At 56.5% G+C, this 18,099-nt stretch overlaps 1 protein-coding gene and 1 long non-coding RNA gene across 2 annotated transcripts in view; one reads left to right on the top strand and one right to left on the bottom strand.

Annotated features, from left to right (window-relative positions):
• Nucleotides 1-18,099, bottom strand: part of DNAH17 (dynein axonemal heavy chain 17) — a 134,052-nt gene that overhangs the window by 14,705 nt on the left and 101,248 nt on the right. Inside the window, 15 exon segments of the mRNA XM_032456706.1 lie at nt 95-288; nt 839-961; nt 2,558-2,728; nt 2,821-2,961; nt 4,194-4,358; nt 4,826-5,030; nt 6,429-6,551; nt 7,073-7,308; nt 7,624-7,816; nt 9,200-9,315; nt 9,555-9,762; nt 13,448-13,665; nt 13,804-13,899; nt 15,473-15,637; nt 16,961-17,194. Coding sequence (XP_032312597.1) covers nt 95-288; nt 839-961; nt 2,558-2,728; nt 2,821-2,961; nt 4,194-4,358; nt 4,826-5,030; nt 6,429-6,551; nt 7,073-7,308; nt 7,624-7,816; nt 9,200-9,315; nt 9,555-9,762; nt 13,448-13,665; nt 13,804-13,899; nt 15,473-15,637; nt 16,961-17,194 — 2,588 coding nt within the window.
• LOC116656710 lies at nt 6,417-9,156 on the top strand. Its single transcript, XR_004311606.1, has 4 exons — nt 6,417-6,547; nt 6,680-6,888; nt 7,144-7,547; nt 8,072-9,156. It is a non-coding gene; the product is annotated as an uncharacterized LOC116656710 (long non-coding RNA).

Below are 18,099 nucleotides of genomic sequence, written 5' to 3'. Positions count from 1 at the left end.
AAAGGGCGGGAGGAGGCAGCGGGCTGGCGCCCTGGACGCCGTGGGCGGGGCACTGTGTGCAGGGAGCGCGGGGCGGGCGGGTGGGGACACTCACTTGACAGCGTAGGTCATGCGGTCTGGCCGCATGCACCGCACCATGCAGAGCTTCTGCAGGGCCGTTTTGTTCTTCCACTCCTTAGGGAAGATCTCCTTTTCCGGGGCTTCCGACTCCACGAGCTTCTTCCACCGCTTGGCAGACCCCTCGATGTCGCTGTCCAGGTTCTTGAACTCGTCCATCTCCGCGAGGGCCTGGGGGCGGACGACCCCTTCAGCTCTCCCCCGGTCCCAGTGGGTGCCCTCCCCTGGGCTCCAGGAAAAGAATGACCGCCAGGCCTGTCGCTAAAACCATGAGCTGCTGGTGTCATCCGCCAGCAAACCAGAGAAAGCGGCTGGGCCCTGGGAGGGAGAGTCTGGTCCGGGGACGTGACCCTGGAACAGGGACCCTGCTCATCCCAGGGGACTACCCTCCTCTGGTCTTTCTGAACTGAGACAGTGAGGTCTCGGGGCCCTGAGGAGTAACCTTGACACTGGGCACTTTCCTGGAAGAGGGGATGGGCAGCCTCTGGACACACCCTGGGGCCCAGCCTGCCACCTGCAGGGAGCGCGCGAGGACATGATGGTGCGCGTTGCTTGGGCCCAGCAGGACAGCAGTCCCCGCGAGCCAGCAGGCAGCCCGTCCTCCCCTGGGGCCACGTCGAGCCTCTGAGTGTCGCGGTCGGGGGGCCCCATGAACCAGCCCAGGGTGAGCAGGGAAGGCCCGCGGCGCGGGGAGCACGCGGCGTTCAAGTCTGAGCACAACCTTGATGCCGCCCCAGGCCTGATTCTGCAGGAAGCCCACCGGCGACACGACCCCGGCCTTGAACGGGAACCGCAGGAGGAAATCCAGCTCCACCGGGTTCAGCTGTTTCTTCATGGACAATACCTGAGGGGCGTGGGCGCACTGAGATGTTGTCCCACAGCAGCGCTGGGCGGGGGACAGCCCCCGGCAGGAGCACCCCAGCCCCGGGCGCAGGTCGGGCAGAGAGGGGCTCACAGCCCCGCCTGCAGCGGAAGCACTGGCCTGCCCCTTGGGGTCGGGGCGGAACCTGTCAGCGCCTTTCTTTGCTTTTAATTGTGGCAAAACACACATAATGTAAAAATGTCCTATTAAGAGTCTAAAATCCAGAGCACACCGTTCTATAAGCATCACCACTGTCTGGAGCCAGAACTGCTTTTAATCACCGCAAAGCGAAGCCCTGGACCCTTCGGCAGTCTCGCCCTCATCTTCCTGCCCCAGCCTTGGGCCGTCTATCTCTACAGATTTGCCCATTTCGGACACTTCCCGGAAAGGGAGTCGCACAATCCAAGGCCTTTTGCATCTGGCTACGTTCACTGAGCGTGTTTTCCAAGGCTCATCCGTGTTGCAGCACGTGTCAGGGCTTCACTCCTCTTTATGCACGGACAACGTGCCGCTGTGTGGAGCGACCGCACCTTGCTTACCCACCACCTGTCGCTGCACACGTGGGCCGTTTCTACCTTTTGGCTCTTGTGAATAATGCCTCCGTGAGGGTTTCTATGCGTGTGTTTGTTTGAATACGTGCTTCCAATCGCTCTCTTTTGGCTGTATACATTTGTAACAGAGAAGAACTTGACTCCACATTAGATCTGTCCCTTTGGCTCTAACCCTGTGCTCTGTCTCCTGGGCCGGCTCTGCACCTTTTGTAAAAGAATGTTGCCTATGGTCTCAAATATACAGGAGAGCCCATTCTCTGGTCTGACCTTTAAAGGTGTAACGCTTTTCCTTAAAAAGCTGCAGAACAGGGAATCACATTCGTCTTATTGGAGGTTTACAGGAACGCTGTGACTACACCTACATGGACAACTGCAAGAACAAAGGATTCCAGCACCAAGAAGTTTGCAACAACCAGCCACACCTCCCTCCCCTTTTAGTGTAAAAGAAGCCTGAATTCTGTCTCAGGGAAGATAGTTCTTTGGGACACTAATCTGCCATCTTCTCGGTCTGCTGGCTTTCAGAATAAAGTTGCTATTCCTTACCCCAGCACCTCAACTCTTGATTTATTGGCCTTTTGTGTGGTGAGCAAATTATTTAAATCTGTCAGCATGAATAGGAGGGATGTGTACTCAGTGGTGCCTGTACTTCCTTAAGAACCATTGTTCCAAACCCACAGCAGACTAAGCACTAGGGTGGGACCGTTGACTCAGCACCACTTCAACGTAACAGAATGACGTTTCCTCGTAAGTTCTCTGTAACTGAACCGCCTCCCCCACCCACCCGCCCAAACGGCTCCCACTGCAATACCTTCCCTGACATCAACTCGGCCACAGACTTCATCAATCACCCAGGAATTTTGTTAAAGTGCAGGTTGGGATCCATAGGGGTCTGGACCGTGGCCTGGGACTCTGCATTTCCAAAAAGCACCCCCCCACCTGCTCCCCACCTTTCCCCCCAACCCCTACCCTGGAGGGCTCAGGCTGCCGGCCCAAGGACCCCACTGTGGGCGCTGAGGCCAGATGTTACCTGAAACGCCACCTGTGCCAGGAAGATGAGCTTGTCTCGCTCGAAGAGCCCGCGGGCCGTGTACATGTAGACGGAGTAGGTGATCTCGTCCGTCAGGTTGATGACACGCTGCCGGACCTCGTCTGCGGGGGCGGTCTTCTGGATGGCTTTCTCGAACACCACGTTGAAGGCCTGGGGAGGTGGGGGCGGTCACCGAGCTCAGGGGGCCTGCGGGGCTGCCCCACGCTGCCCGTGGCGGGCTCCCGGCCCGGGCGCGGCCGCACCTTGAGCGAGAACTGGTAGATGGGGTTGATCTTGTTGAGGTCGCTCAGGATGAAGTACAGCAGGGACGCCCTCTCCGCCGCCGGCCGGTAGCTCTCTCTCGCCTCGTTGATTTTAACCTCTGTGATTTTGGCCTCTTGTACCTCAAAGCAGACAAGAAGGACCCAGCGAGAAATCAGGTGGAAGACCTAAACAGACATCTCCCCAGAGGAGACACACAGACGCCCAACAGGCACACGGGAAGGTGCCTGACGTCGCTAAGCATCAGAGAGATGCAAATCAGAAACACAGCGAGGTACCACCTCCCCCCAGCCAGAACGGCCGTCACTACAGAGTCCTCAGACGGTGAGTGCCGGAGAGGCTGTGGAGGCAAGGAGCCCTCCCGCACCGCTGGTGGGAGTGTGATTTGGTGCAGCCACCGTGGGGAACAGTATGGAGGCTTCTTACAAAGTTAAAACAGAGCCACCATATGACCCAGCAATCCCACTCCTGGGCATGTATCTGGAAAAGACGGAAACTCTAATTCAAAAAGACACACCTCAGTGCTCACAGCAGCACTATTTACAACAGCCAAGACATGGAAGCCACTTAAGTGTCCATCGACAGATAAGATAAAGAAGATGTGGTGGATATGCACACGATGGAATATTACTCAGCCATAAAAATTAATGCCATTCGCATTATTTGGATGGACCTAGAGATTATCCATATAAGTGAAGTCAGTCAGACAAAGACAAATATGATATCGCTTGTATGTAAAATCTAAAAATACTACAAGTGAATCTATATGTAAAACAGAAACAGATTCAGATGCAGAAAGCAAACTCATGGTTACCAAAGGGGGAAGTGAGGAGGGGGAGGGATAAATCAGGAGTCTGGGGTTAACAGACACTACTATATATAAAATGGATAAACAGGGACCCACTGTACAGCACAGGGAACTATGTTCAATATTCTGTAATGACCTGTAATGGAAAACAGTCTGGAAAAAAAATGACTGGATCACTTTGCTTTCCCCCTGAAACTGACACAACATTGTACATCAACTATACTTCAGTTTAAAAATTAACTGATTTTAAGAAAAGGAGCGTGAGTGAGACCAACAGCAGGTGGGCAGTGCCGGTCAGCAGAGGGGCCCCCCTTGCCCCCATCCACAGCCCTTGGCTCTGTCAGAGGCCGTCCTGGGGGCCTCCCAGCAAACACCTGGGGTGCCCGCTGGGCATCTGTGCCCCTTGTCCCCACCCGAGGCTGCCAGGGGCCCTCACGTGGCTGTGGCTTCTCCTCTGAGTGACCATCAGCCCAGCTGCCGTCCCCCCAACCCCAGTGTGCTCCGGCCGGGGTGTGAGGGTGTGGGCCCCCCAAGACCATGTCTTACCTTCTCCTCAATCTCGCTGGCCGTGTGTTTGGTGGTTTCCAGATTCTCTACTAGGGCAGTGTCCCCCAGGAAGCTCCCCGACGCGGCCGACAGCCGGGCCAGCAGGGAGTCTTCCAGTGCCTTCAGGACAATCTTAAATTCATTTTGTGACTTGGTGAGGTTTGCCTGCAGGAGAGGCAGAGACCCCGGCAGGGAAATCAGTCACAGCCTGGCCTCCCCTGTTGGGGGGCCCCTCTACAGCTGCGACAGGGCCCCAGGACTCGGACCGGGAGGAACACAGCAAGCCTGGACGAACGGGTCAGGAGTGGGACCTCCAGAACGGCCTGGGACCCCTGTGAGCCCACGTGAGTGGCTCGGACCGCCAAGGAAGTGAGCGGGGGGACTTGGGCATTAGGGCCACCCGGGGCCCTGCTGTGACTGTTCTCTCGGTGAAGCTGTCACTTGATTTCGAATGAGATTCGGGAGGTGGCTGGGGAGGAGCAGGGACCCATTCTGTCATACAGAACACATTCAGGGTGACACGTCGAGCCAACCTCAGAGAGAAACTGCCAGATGTCTCGATGTCTCATCACAGTGACCCTGCCCCCTCTCGTCTCTGAGCCGCCCGCCCTGCTCCTCGTGTGACAGTGTACCTTCAGCTGCTCCAGATCCGGGCGCTCTTTGGCCACTACGGCGGCCAAGAGCTGGTCCTCGAGCCCATCCCTGGTGACCAGGAAGTTGATCAGGGTGCACTGGGCCTGCATCTCGGGCTTGTAGTGGGGGTTGAAGTACTTGGTGTGCAGGATCAGGCGGAACTTGGGGTGGTACTCCACCTCCTTGTCACCGATCTTAATGAACCTGGGGGGGTCACCGGAGGAAGGGGTTAGGAGGGTCCCCGGCGACCGAGGGGCAGCAGCACACGCAGACCCCCCTTTCCCACCAGCCCCCAGGCCAGGCTGCCGCCCGGAGCCCTCTGGTCACTGGGAGTCTGACTGTGACTCTCCTGGTCCCTGTCCTCCTCTCTGGCCCAAGACTGGCCGTTCTATAAGATGCACCTGCTTTTTCTCAGGCTGGTTTGTTCTGGTTTTATAGGAATGTTTACCCCACTCTGGCTGCACGTCTCACTCACCGGGAGCCTCTGCAGAAACGCTCTAGCCTGGGCTCCACCCCAAAGCCATTAACATCACAAAGACCCAACACACCTATTCAGAACATCCTCGGAGCTCCTAACAGGGCCCAGGTGGGAACCAGGTCTGCTAATCCACTGTTGGGAGGTGCTCCCTCCAGCTCCCTGCCCTGCTCTCCCCTCCTACTGGCCAAGTTCACTTTTGGGGGGCCTTTAACATCACCCCCTGGGTATCAGCACTCATTCTGGGCCGTTCTCAGAGTCTTGGATATCAGCATATTTATCTGCCTCCTCCGTTTCGGGCTTCTGCATGCACCTGTGTTTACCCGTGGCTCTGATCAACTCTGACCTTTACATCTGTTAAGTTGACCTGATGTTTCTAATATCGGAGTAATACAAGCTCAATGTATCAACCAATGACTGGATGAACAAAATGTGGCAGCTGCACATGATGAAATATTATTCAGCCACAAAAAAGCACATAGTACAGATGCTCGCTCCAACTCAGAGGAACCTTGAACACAGCACAGAGAGACGCCAGCCGAGAACAGACACCTATTGTAGGATCCCATTGATACGAACCGCCCAGAACATGCAGATCCCTACGGACAGCAGACTGGTGGCTTCCGGGGGCTGGGGGTGGGGACGTGGGGAGTGAGTGCTTAAAAAGTAAGGGGCTCCCTCTGGGGTGATGAGAGTGTTTTGGAACAAGGTAGGGGTGATGGCTGCACAACACTGTCAATGTCCAAAATGCCACTGAACTGGTCACTTTAAAACGGTTAATTTTACATCATAGGACTCTCACCTGAATAGAAAGGAATAGTAATACAACTCAAGGCTGGCAAAATGCATAGAAGCAGAAACACAGAACACGACCGTTAAGGAGCGCCCTCTGCAGGTAGCTGCTCATAAAATGTTGGTGTGGAGCTTCCTGACAAGGATGTGGCCCCCGAGCTTCCAGTCTCTCCCCCGGGAGCTGGGGTTCCTTCACACCCAGTGGCCTTTTGCTGAAGCCCCGAGGCCTCCGAGGAAGCAAACTCCCCGCTGCTCCTTCTCTAGGTCCAGAGGCCAGACCCCACCCCTGAGGACACCGATGCGGGTGAAACCCCAGAGCAGACCCCGCAACTCACTTTCCCTTTTTGATCGTGTTCCTGCCCAGCAGAGGGTCCAGCACGGGGTCCACAGTCTCGCCAATGTTCTCAATGAGCAAGGTGTCCCCTTCTGAGATGGCCTGCTCGATGATGTCCAGGTAGCTGTGGGCACAGCACGGGGGCCACGATGCCATGGGGCCCGGTGACCCCACGAGGCCGCCTCAGAGTGACCGGGACAGGTGACTTGGGGGCCAACGGCTCACTCCCCTCCCCAACTTATCCTTCCCCAGGGGAGCTCCGGGCTTCTACAGAAATCAGCCCTGGGCTGGCAGGAGTTGAGGTGAAAACAGAGCCGCGTGTGACTGTGGAGCCAGACAGTCCACGTCTGCGTCCCCTCCCATCGCCCAGCTGCATTGTGGCCACTGTTTCTCGAGAGGAGGGGAGGTGGATGGTGGCCTGCAGCGCCCCCGGCCGGCAGGACCAACCCAGCAGAGCCCAGGTCAGCGGGTAACCAGGGAGGGAAGAGCCTCGAGGTTAACTCTTCTCCGTGGCGCTTTTCCCGGGGCCGAGTATTAAGAGAAGCCACCCGTGGGCCCGAGTTTGTTCCCAAAGACCCGCCCACCCATTTAACAGGGGTGAAAGGCCCAGGGCGCGTGTCCCGCCCCCGGCCGCCCGGCGCGCACCTCTTCTGCCCCAGGCGGATGGCCTGCAGCTCGCTGCCGTATTTGTTCTTGATCCACTTGATGCCCTGCAGCTGGGCGTCCACGATGAGGGGCCAGCGCTCCGTGTTGCACAGGATGGTGGCATTCTCCGTGGACATGCGGTCGCTGGGGAGCCCCTGGTTGTTCCAGGTGGCCACGTCCGCATCGTCGGTCAGCAGGCTCAAGGGGTCCAGACCCTCCGTGATCGGGATGGGGGCCTGCCGAGGGGGCGACACGGCCTGACTCATCACTCGACGGAAAACAGCTGTCCCGGTAACCCTGCTATTAGATGGTGGCTGCTGGGCCACCTGAAGGTGGTGGGGGGCAGGGGGCGAAGACGGCGTCTCCCTGATGGAGCAGCTGGGAACCCCAGCCAGAGAGGATGTCGGCATGGGCCACACTGGGCCACTGGCTACACCCCGAATGGCTGGCTGGAGCCTCCGTCGCAGGAGTGCAGGTGAGATCTGGCTGTGACCGCCCTGCTAGGAGCCTCCCCGGATCTCCTAAGCGATGAACGTGACTGGACCCCTTACCTTCAGTTGATTTATGTAAGGGATCCAAAAGCGCTCCATCAGCTCATTTCGGTACTTCTTGGTGAAGTAGCCCACGTAGGACACGAAGGCAGAAATCAGCAGTACGTCCCCGCACAGGGTGACCCCCTGGCCCTTGTAGTTCTCCACCGATTCGGCCCAGCGGACGTTTTCCGAAGCCAGTCCTCCTACCAGCCTGGGAAGGGGCGGGGGAAGGGCTCAGGGAGGGATAGAAGCCGGCGCCCGGGCAGAAGCGAGGACAGACCGCAAGGCCAGGAGAGGCGCATCTCCATTTTAACTCCTGCGGAAGTTCCGGTTTCAAATCCTTACCTTGCTCAGCTGTTCAGGAACAAATGTGCTTTGAGGGGAGCTTGGGGGAATGAATGCTTTAGGGAAGCAAAACTAACGCTTTCTGGCTGCGGTTAGGAACATGGGACTTCCCTTCCCCAAGGCGCTGATGTCACCTGGACACTGATGCTAGCTGACCACATCACCCGCGGGCAGAGGATGCTGCCTGGACGTCACTGAGCACACGTTTTGGGCTGGAGGAAGCCGGGTGGTGGCCACCTGGCCCTGCACAGAGTGCAAACCCCGGGAGTCTGAGAGCGCTGACACATTTATGAAAGTGTGGGTGCCTGACGAGGCCCCCTGAGGTCTGTCTTCAGCATCAGCCAAGCAGCCCTTCCTCCCATGGACCAAAAAACCATTCTGTCTGGACAGAGGGGAGTCCACATCCCGCTGGAGGCCAGTCATGCAGCCTGGGGACCTCCCAGGGTCCCCCACATCACACTGACAACAACCACTCAGCGGTCGCCAACCCATGGGAGAGGAGAAAACACAACCAGAAGCCACACCCTGGAACTGGCGCCACCCCCCGCCCTGTGCCAGGCTCCCAGCCTCGCTTTTGAAAGTATGAAAAGAAAGCCCTGAAGCCGTGCTGCCCACTGGGCGGCTGCAAGCCACACGCGGTTGCCTGGGCTGTGGTGGGCCTGAGCTGAGACGGGCCGTAGGCATAAACACACGGACTTCGGGGCTCAGAGCCAGAGCAGGCACGTGAACCCTCTCGGTGATCATTCTTACATTGATTGATCAGCGTCAGAACGATCAGATTTGGGTTAAGTCAAATATAGCATCAACATTGATTCCGTTTCCCTGTGCGGTTTCAAGGTGCCTACTGGAAACCTGTACCCGTATAAACCATAAAACAGAAGCGTGCTGAGATGACCCTGGAGACGCTGTGCACGTGGTTGAGAGTGGGCCCTAGCGGGACCCCACCCAAAATGAGCCTCAGTGGACACCAGGTCCCAGGAAGCCCTGGGGAAGGTCGTGTTTCCTGAAGATCACCGAGTAGGTCCCATGTGGAGGGTTACCAGCTCCCAGATGGGGAGGCGCCAGTTAACAATTAGTGGGTTTATTCTCATGACTTTGTGCTGAAAAAGTGGGGGTTGTGGCATTGATGCCTCAACCTCGGGCTTATCCCCTGTGCCCCCCACAAGAGCCATTCTGTGGGCTCGTCCCTTTCAAGGGGTCTAGGGACAGGAGGGGGCCTGCGGGACTGGGGGCAGGGGGAGCAAGGCACCTGTTAGCCAACGAGATCACCCTATTGGTGGAGTCTGCCTCCTGCTGACACTTGATTTTCTCCGCAGTTGCTTTTTCAAACGCTGATGTCAGGTTGCTAAGGTTGGCATTGAGTTCCTGGAGGAATAAGACGGAAAGGCCCTGAAATGAGGGGTCCCCATGGGGCCGGAGGGCACGAAGCACAGGACATGGGCCGCCTCCTGGGGTGATCGGGGCCCAATGTCAGCCTGCAGGCTCTCTCTCGCCCCTGAATGACTCATGGCAGAGACCGAGCCAACCTCTTTTAAAGGGAGACATGGACTGGCCTGCGCGCAGGGGCTCCGGGGCTCACGGGGGCGGGCTGGGCACGCACTCACCGCGATCTTATTTTTGATGCGGGAGAGCTTCTCCTGTGCTTCTGCCAGCTCGGCATTGGCCTCCTCCAGCGCCTGCCTCTTGGGGGCCACGTCACAGTAGACCTCGTAGAAGCGCACGATGTTGATGCACCAGGAGCACAGGCCCGCGGCGGCCGTGGATTTGGAGCGGACGAACTCGGGGTCGAAGGTGGGGTTGCCCTGGTAGGGCCTGGAGGGGGACAGTGGGTGACGGGGGCCAGTCCCTTCCCAGCTCTGTGACCATCAGCGGCTCTGGCCCAGATTATGAGCCAGAGCAGGGGGAGCATGTTTAACTTTCTTTTGCATCTTAACAATTACATTAAGAAGAAAAGAATGAAAGAATTCTGGCCTTTGAAGTAGAATTTGGGGTGTGCACGGGAACAGGAAGTTGTGATTTACAGTCCCATGTTCTAGATGATGGAAGAAAACCAGCATTTCTTTAACCCTCTGTGTCCTCGGTGCTTCATATAGCTGGTCATGTTTTCATTCTGCAAGGACTCCATGCAGAGGCAAGAAACAGGGGTCTGGGCGGGGGGAGTCAGCGACTTGCCCAGAGTAATGCTGACAGGAAGTGGTGGTACCAGGGTCTCTTCACCAAGTTCTCCCGTGGGGGGCCGAGTGTTAGGTGCTATTCTGAGTGCCTCCCCAGTGTTAGCTCCTGGAGCCCACCCCCACCTGGGCCAGTGTCACTACCCCATCTTACCTGGGGGCAACAGGCCCAGAGAGGCTGAGTGTCTCCCCCAAGGTGACACCGCTTGGATGGGGCAGTGCGGGGATTCACACGGCCCCAGGCAGCCCCAGAAGACCCTGTCCTGCCCACCACTGGCCACTTCTGCCTCCCCCTGGGCCCAGTTTCCCAGGATCACCCGTGAGGCTAAGGCGCTAAGGATGAGGCTTTAAAAGAGGTGATGTTGCAGGCATCACCTTACAAGAGTGACGAGGAAAAATGCCCAGAGATGCAGTTAAGACGCTCTAGGAACAAGTGTTTTTAAAGTGATGACAACATCATTAAGTGTAACAGACTGAGCTGTCTGCAGCAGGAATTCCGAATGGGTGACTCATAACCCTAACTGAGGCGTGGTTTGAATTTAGGTGGGGAATACAGCCTGTCATTTCCTCCCTCTGGCTTATTTTACACTTTTGTTTAGGCTAATCATTGAAACGGGTTTGCATCTCTTAAACACACTCCAGGGTGAGTGGGGAGGTGGTGGGCCAGAGTCTGCTGGGTGACCAGGAGACGACATCTATCGCAGCACCATGTCTGATGGCAGAGGTGGAGACAAGCCTAAATCCCCAACATCGCAGGAATGGTTAAGTGAGTTACAACTGTTAAAAATCAAGCTGGTCAAGATGGCTTCACTGGGGAATTCTACCAAACATACGATGAGGAGCTCATACCGGTCCTTCTCCAACTCCTCCAAATGACTGAAAAGGAGGGAGTACTCCCAAACTCATTCTATGAAGCCATTGTCGCCCTGATACCAAAACTAGACAAAGATGTTACCAAGAAAGAAAATTATAGGCCAGTAACACTGATCAACGTAGATGCAAAATCCTCAACTAAATATTAGCAAGCAGAATCCAGCAGCACATAAAAAAGATCATACACCACAATCAAGTTGGATTCATCCCAGGGACACAAGGATGGTTCAACGTACGCAAATCAATTGGCGCGATACACCACAACAACCAAAGAGAGGACAAAAACCACATGATCATCTCAATAGATGCAGAAAAAGCATTTGATAAAATTCAACATCCATTTATGATAACAACTCTTACCAAAGTGGATACAGAGGGGACATATCTCAGGGTAATAAAAATTAATTGTGACAAACCCACGGCCAGCATAACACTCACGGGTGAAAAGCTGAGAGCCTTCCCTCTAAAATCTGGGGCAAGACAAGGATGCCCATTCTCACTACTTCTATTCAACACAGTCTTGGAAGTCCTGGCCACAGCAGTCAGACGAGAAAAGGAAATGAAAGGGATCCGAACTGGAAGAGAAGAGGTAAAATTGTCACTATATGTGGATGACATGACACTATATACGGAAAACCCTAAAAGCGCCACAGAAAAACCACTAGAGCTGAAGAAAGAATTCGGCAAGGTAGCAGCATGCAAGCTTCACATACAAAAGTCAGTTGCATTTCTTTACGCTAACAATGAGTTAGAAGGAAAAGAGAGTAAAGAAATAATCCCTTTTAAAATCTCATCCAGAACAATAAAATACTTAGGAATAAATCTGACCAAAGAGGTGAAAGACTTATATACACGGAGGGCTGCAAAACACTGACTGAGGAAATTAAAGATGACTTAAAGAAATGGGAAGATACCCCATGCTCTTGGCCTGGAAGAATTAATATTGTTAAAATGGCCAGACTACCCAAAGCAATCTACAGATTTAATGCGACCTCTATCAAATTACCCAGGACATTTCTCACAGAACTAAATCAATCTTAAAATTTATATGGAAACACCAAAGACCAAGAATTGCCAAAGCAATATTAAAGAAGAAGAACAAAGTTGGAGAAATAACCCTCCCAGACTTCAGGCAATACTACAGAGCTACAGTAACCGAAAAAGCATGGTACTGGCATAAAAACAGACGTATGGATCAACGGAACAGAATAGAGACCCAGAAATAAACCCACAGACCTATGGTCAAGTAATCTTTGACAAAGGAGGCAAGAATATACAACAGAGAAAAGACAGTCTCTTCATCAAGTGGTGTTGGGAAAGGCGGACAGCTGCACGTAAATCAGTGAAGCTACAACACACCATCACACCACACACAAAAATAAACTCAAAATGGCTTAAAGACTTAAATATAAGACGAGACATGATAAATCTGAAAAAAACATAGGCGAAACATTCTCTAACATAAATCTTAGCAATGTTCTCTTAAGGCAGTCTACCCAGGCAATAGGAATAAGAGCAAAAATAAACAAATAGGACCTAATTACATCTATAAGATTTTGCAAAGGAAACCATAAGCAAAACAAAACGACAACCTATGGAATAGGAGAAAATATTTGCAAATGATGTGACTGACAAAGGCTTAATTTCCAGAATATATAAACAGCTCATAGAACTTGATAACAAAAAACCAAACAACCCAATCCAGAAGTGGGCAGAAGACCTAAACAAGCAATTCTCCAGTGAAGACATACAAACGGCCAATAGGCACATGAAAAAAATGCTCAGCATCAATGGTGTTGGAATTCATGGGGCAAAACGTGGAAGTCCCCCCGCTGTACACCCTCCTCAAGCCCCACCTTGCGACAGGCTGGGAGCTGGGACCTGGGACCCTTTGCTAAAGTGCCTGCATCTAGACAAACATCTCTCCAAGCAACAAAATACCAAGAAAATATAGGGACTGAAAATAACTACATTCAGGCACAGCTGGGGCAAACTGTGCACAAGATACGAAAAGACCAAAAACCCAACTGCCACTCTGGAGATGCCGGGAGCAAAGGCAGAGCACTGCCCATGATCCCTGCACACGGCACCACCCAGGGGGCGGGCAGACCACCGAAGGCACCCCTCCGGCCCAGCCCACGGATCCGCCCCCATCCCATCTAAGCGACCATCTCGCGCCCCTTGAGCGAGGGCGGGGAGACAGCGGGTGATGGGGCTCCCTGTGGCCTTGGGCCCACACTTCACCTCGACGCCTGGGCAGCTCAGGTGCAGGCAGGTCTTTGGGGTCCCACGTGGCTCTGTGCCGCCCAGACCCCTCCCCAGCCCCCGCAAGCACAGGCTCCACTTGGGACCACGCGGGGCGGGGCCGGGGCCGGGGGCGGGGCCAGGCAGGAGAACACCCAGGAGGCGCAGGGACTGAGCTGGCCCCCTGGGGCGGCCGCGCCCTGACTCACTTAAACGCTTTCAGGCAGGCCTCGGGGATGTGCTCCTTGTCAAACTTCTTCAAGGAGTCCAGGAAGGTGTCCACCTTGCCCATCATGATTTTCGCAGCCTTCCAGCTCTTGTCCTTGGGGATCTTGCCCCCGGGAGCGGTCAGAATCATGACGGCGGCTGTGACGTTGACCACGGCATCTGGGGGGGACCCGAAGGACTTCAGCTCTGTCAGATTGTTCTGCCAAGACAGACGGACGGACCCGAATGGGGATGTAGCCCCGAGCAGAACCAAGAGGCTCCCAGTGGCAGCCCCCGACCCCTCGGCGTCTCCTCTCTGCTCGGGCTGGGGTCCCCCATATCTTCCTCCTTCCCTCACCTTATTCAGAGTGTCCAGGGCCTCCTGGGCAGCCAGCAGGGCCGGCTCTGCCTTGGCCAGGTCCGTCTCACAGGCCTTTTGTTTCTCAGTGACATTCTGGAAGGAAGCCAGACAGGAAGATGGATGCAGGGGTCCGTTCAGGCAGCGTGTGTGGTGGCAGGGGGGCACGGGCGGCATGGGGAGGGGAGGGGAGGGGCGGGGGCACTGGGTCGCCCCTGGAGCCTGCCTCTCTCCTCTGAGCCTCCTCTGCCCCTCACTCAGGTCAGAATGAGCCAGGCGTCCGCCGACTTGTGATTCAGGAATGAGAACTGTTCCTTCTGTGGGCTCCACTTCCAGGACTGGAGGGAACCCTTGGGCCGCGCAGGCCGCCCCACTCTGAGGCACCAAGGCTTTCATCCTGGCACCATCGTGTAATCCCTCTAAAACGGACCATTTCAGTGGTACAGCTCACCCTCCCCTTCATTCATGCCTGTGCATTCATTCATTCATGCATGTATTCATTCACTCTTCGGGTCAGAAGAGCCCCTCTGAGCTTTCAGATGCCAAGCAGAGAGACCAGGAGGAGCTTGGTATCCATCAGGCAGGAGCAGCCTCTGTGATGGGAGAGGTGAAGCAGCCAGCTGGGGCCGGGGGCTCGCCGGGCGCAGGGAGGAAAGAAAGAAGAGGGTCTCTCAGCGAACAGCCTCCTGGAGAACCCCAGTCCGCACCCTGCTTTAGGGACACGTGGGCCACAGCTAAGGGAACGGGCCCAGAAGGCACTGACCCGGCCGGCTGTGCTGGGCGCAGCACCTGAGCCTGCGTCCCTGGAGCCTGCCTGGGGGCTCATTTCTGGATCGGGGGTGGAGAGGGGCGGGCGCCCTGACATTACAAGCTGCATGTGAGTACTGGATGGCAGGTCCCAGAATTCAGGGTGCAGGTGTGGGTCCTGGCTCGGACTCTGATGTTGTCCCTTGCTAACTGTGAGACCTTGGGCACACGGCCGACCACCCTGGACCCCAGTGGTCTGATCTGCCTCATGGGGCTGTGGTTGTACAGGTTACAGTGAGGGACGGAGCGGGGCTCCTGGCCGCCCGGCCCGGCCCAGGAGCTCTCCCAACTTGTGCTCCTCCAGGCGGCCATGGAAGGAGGCCACACAAAGAAACAAACGTGCTGCCCGGCCATCCTCCATCTCAAGTGACAGCAGACAATTACGGGGACACTTAGACACTCACGCACATGCAAACGTCACACAAGGAGGGGCGATGAGAAATCAACCCAATGACGTGGACCTTCAGCTAGAAGCCCACTGGGCCAGTGGTATCGGAACCTGTGGGGGCTCCCAGTGCACAAGTCTGAGGACCAGGGCTCCGACGCCGTCTTCTCAACCTCCTTGTGCTCCCAGACCCCCAGCATTTTGCTAAGATGCAGACCTGACTCGGCAGAGCTGTCTGGGGCCTGGGGGCCTCACTTCCCGGAGCGAGCCTCCAGGACGGGCGTTTCTCTGAAGGGCAGCCCTCTGCTGAGCTGGGAGCCTGTGCTTGGGAGACAGGCCCTCCCTCCGGGTTCCCGCTGGTTCGGGCCAACTCCCAGCTTTGCCGGGGCCCCGTAGGAGATCCCGGCCACCCTGGGAAGGCCCGGCCGAGCAGAGCCGCATGCCGCCTCCCTCCTGAAGCTGTGCCCATCTGCCTACCTTGTTGATGACCTCCACCTTGACCTCTTCCTCATCAGCAATGGCTTTCTCTTTGCTGACCTTCTCGGTTTCCACGCCCACCACGTGGATCAACTTGTCCGCATTCTCGTTTTTCTGCTTGAGCTCAGCCTCCTGAACCGCCAGCTTGGCTTTTAAGTCATCCACCTGGAGGAGGAGGTGAGAGAGCAGGCGGCCCACCTGGAGGAGGTGAGAGAGCCGGCGGCCCTCCTGGAAGAGGAGGTGAGAGATCCTGGTGGCCCTGGAGGCCGCACACTGCCCTCCACTTTGCCGGGTCACGGGCCATGGCGGCCGGCTGCTTGCACGCCCTGTGACTCACTTCTAAGTGCTTTTCCAACTTCTCCAAGGTAAGTATTTATTGAGCACCGACTGTGTACACAGGGTTGCAAGCATAAGACCGGTTCCCGGAAGGTGGGGAGAGCTCAGTGGTAGAGCCCGTGCTTAGCACGCACGAGGTCCTGTGTTCAATCCCCAGTCCCTCTGTTAGGAAGGAAAAGAAGACCCATTCCTGTTGCTCAGGGAGGTGACAATCAAGGTGGCTGGATAAAAAAAAATGTCAGCAGAGCCAGCGTGCTGAGGAGTTCTGGGGAGGCCAGTGGGGCCCCAGGAGGGAGCTTGGAGCTGGGGATGGAAAGTCCCCTGGGGAGCACGTGCGAGGCCCCGGGCGGCTGGGGGACGGGGGCAGCGGGCTAGTGCTGGGGAGTGGTAAGTGACGGCTGAGACGTCCTCCCCGGCTCTGGACGACTTCTGCCACGAGCAGGCCCCGCAGCTGCTGTCACAGCCCTCTGCTGGGCACACGCACTGTGTCCCAGGGCCACTTCTGAAAGGTCCATTTGAGGGGAAAAAAACACCTGCTGGGCCGGGCTCCTCCCTTGTTCCTGTCTGGGGAGGGAGCAGGCACCTTCTGGGCTCCTGCAAGTTCTGTCTTCCTTGGACACCATCCCACCACCACGTTCCCCTCCCCGCCCCCACGGGGGTGGCCCTGACCCGAGCACCACTGCCCGTGGCACAGCTCTGGCTCAGACCCAGGGCCCCCACGAGAGCTGGTGGGACTCGGGCTCAGGCCTCCCCAGGGGCAGAAGGGCTGGGCTGCCCCCCACCTGTGCCTCTGTGGCTGTGGGTTAGGGGGCTGCCCACAGAGGACACTTAAAGCCAGTGGAAAACTTAAAAATCAATACAGCCTGAAACAAAGCGTGGCAGACGCCCATCTGGGCACCACAGCGTGAACGGCATTTTGGGATGGTCTGGGCCTCATGGGCCACACTGGACCGGACGAGCCAATGCCACGCCCATGAGAAGCACCCACTGCAACGTCAGCGTCACGAAAGCGTGCAGGGTCCACCGTCCACGTTACAACCCCTGCACTCGCCCTGGTGTGAGTGTGGAGGCCCCCCCGAGGCAGGGATCGCTTCGCGTCACACACGTGGGGGAAGGTTCCAGAACCACATCTCGAGGCCCTGGCTCCCCTACCTGGGAGGCCGTGCTCTGCAGCTTCATCAGGCCGTTCTCCAGCCTCTCGATTTTGGCCACCAGCTCCATCCTCTTCTTGGCCAGCAGGCTCTGGTACAGTTTGATCTGCTCCAGGAAGGTTTTGGGTGTGGTGTAGTTGTAGCGCCTCTCGGCGGCCAGGTACACCTTGGACATCTGGTTGACGGTCGTGTGCACGTGGGACATGAAGAGGCTGATGGAGGCCTTGACTTCTGGCTGCAAAGACAAGACGGGGCCGTTCATCCCCCGGGAGCCTTGTGGGGAGCAGCCCGGGGGAAGAGGAGGAGGCTGCTGAGCAGAGTGGATCAGCAAGGTGGGCGCCCTCACTTGCTGGGGACCCAGGTGAGAGGTACCTTCTCTCTCAGCCTTGGCCGTCAGCCGTCAAATGATGCCCAAGACAGCAGGGCCTGTCGTGGCGCTGGTGACACTGCATCCCCGAGGGGCCCGCGTCCAGCAGGGTGGTTACTGCTCTCTCTCTCACACACCCGCATATTCAGTACGTCTGAATAACCCGGGTAATTCTGCAAGCACTTATTGGACATTCCCCACCCCGGGGTTTAGTAACTCACTTCCCAGTCTCCTCTGTCCTCCGTCCGCACCAGGCTCACCGCCCCCACGGCCTGGGCCCGCCCCACCTGCCCGAAGACAGGCACCGGGAGCTCTGCCCGGGAATCATCCATGCAACATTAACTTTAATGCAGGCGGATCTGAAAAGGAGTTCGTCCGACACACGCTCTGTGGGCATCTCTCACGGCCCCTGCTGGCGCACGCTGGGGACACTTTCCCCCATCGCAGAAGGCATCTCCACGTTTCACGCGGGGCCTGGAGGACACACTGTGTCGGCAGCACCCTGGGGGCGTCTCCCCTGCCAGTGAACCAATGGTGGCAGGCAGGGGTATCTACCCATCTTTAAAAAACCGGGGAAGAGGTTAATTTCAGGCTTATTTCATCCTTCTTAATAACTGCGTATGTGTTCAAAATAAGTAAGACGTGACAGCCGAGTGGGATTTATTTTAGGCCCGCACATCACGCGCATCGGCCGGGTCAGAGGTCATGGCCTAGGCCAGTTAATTTCTCATCTAGAGGTCAATTTCTAGGCCGGCAATGGGCTCAAATGGTGA

Source organism: Camelus ferus, chromosome 16 (assembly GCF_009834535.1).
Source record: "Camelus ferus isolate YT-003-E chromosome 16, BCGSAC_Cfer_1.0, whole genome shotgun sequence".
Classification (NCBI taxonomy): domain Eukaryota; kingdom Metazoa; phylum Chordata; class Mammalia; order Artiodactyla; family Camelidae; genus Camelus; species Camelus ferus.
Note: the sequence above shows the minus strand (reverse complement) of the source record. Positions and strands in the feature narration are given on the sequence as shown.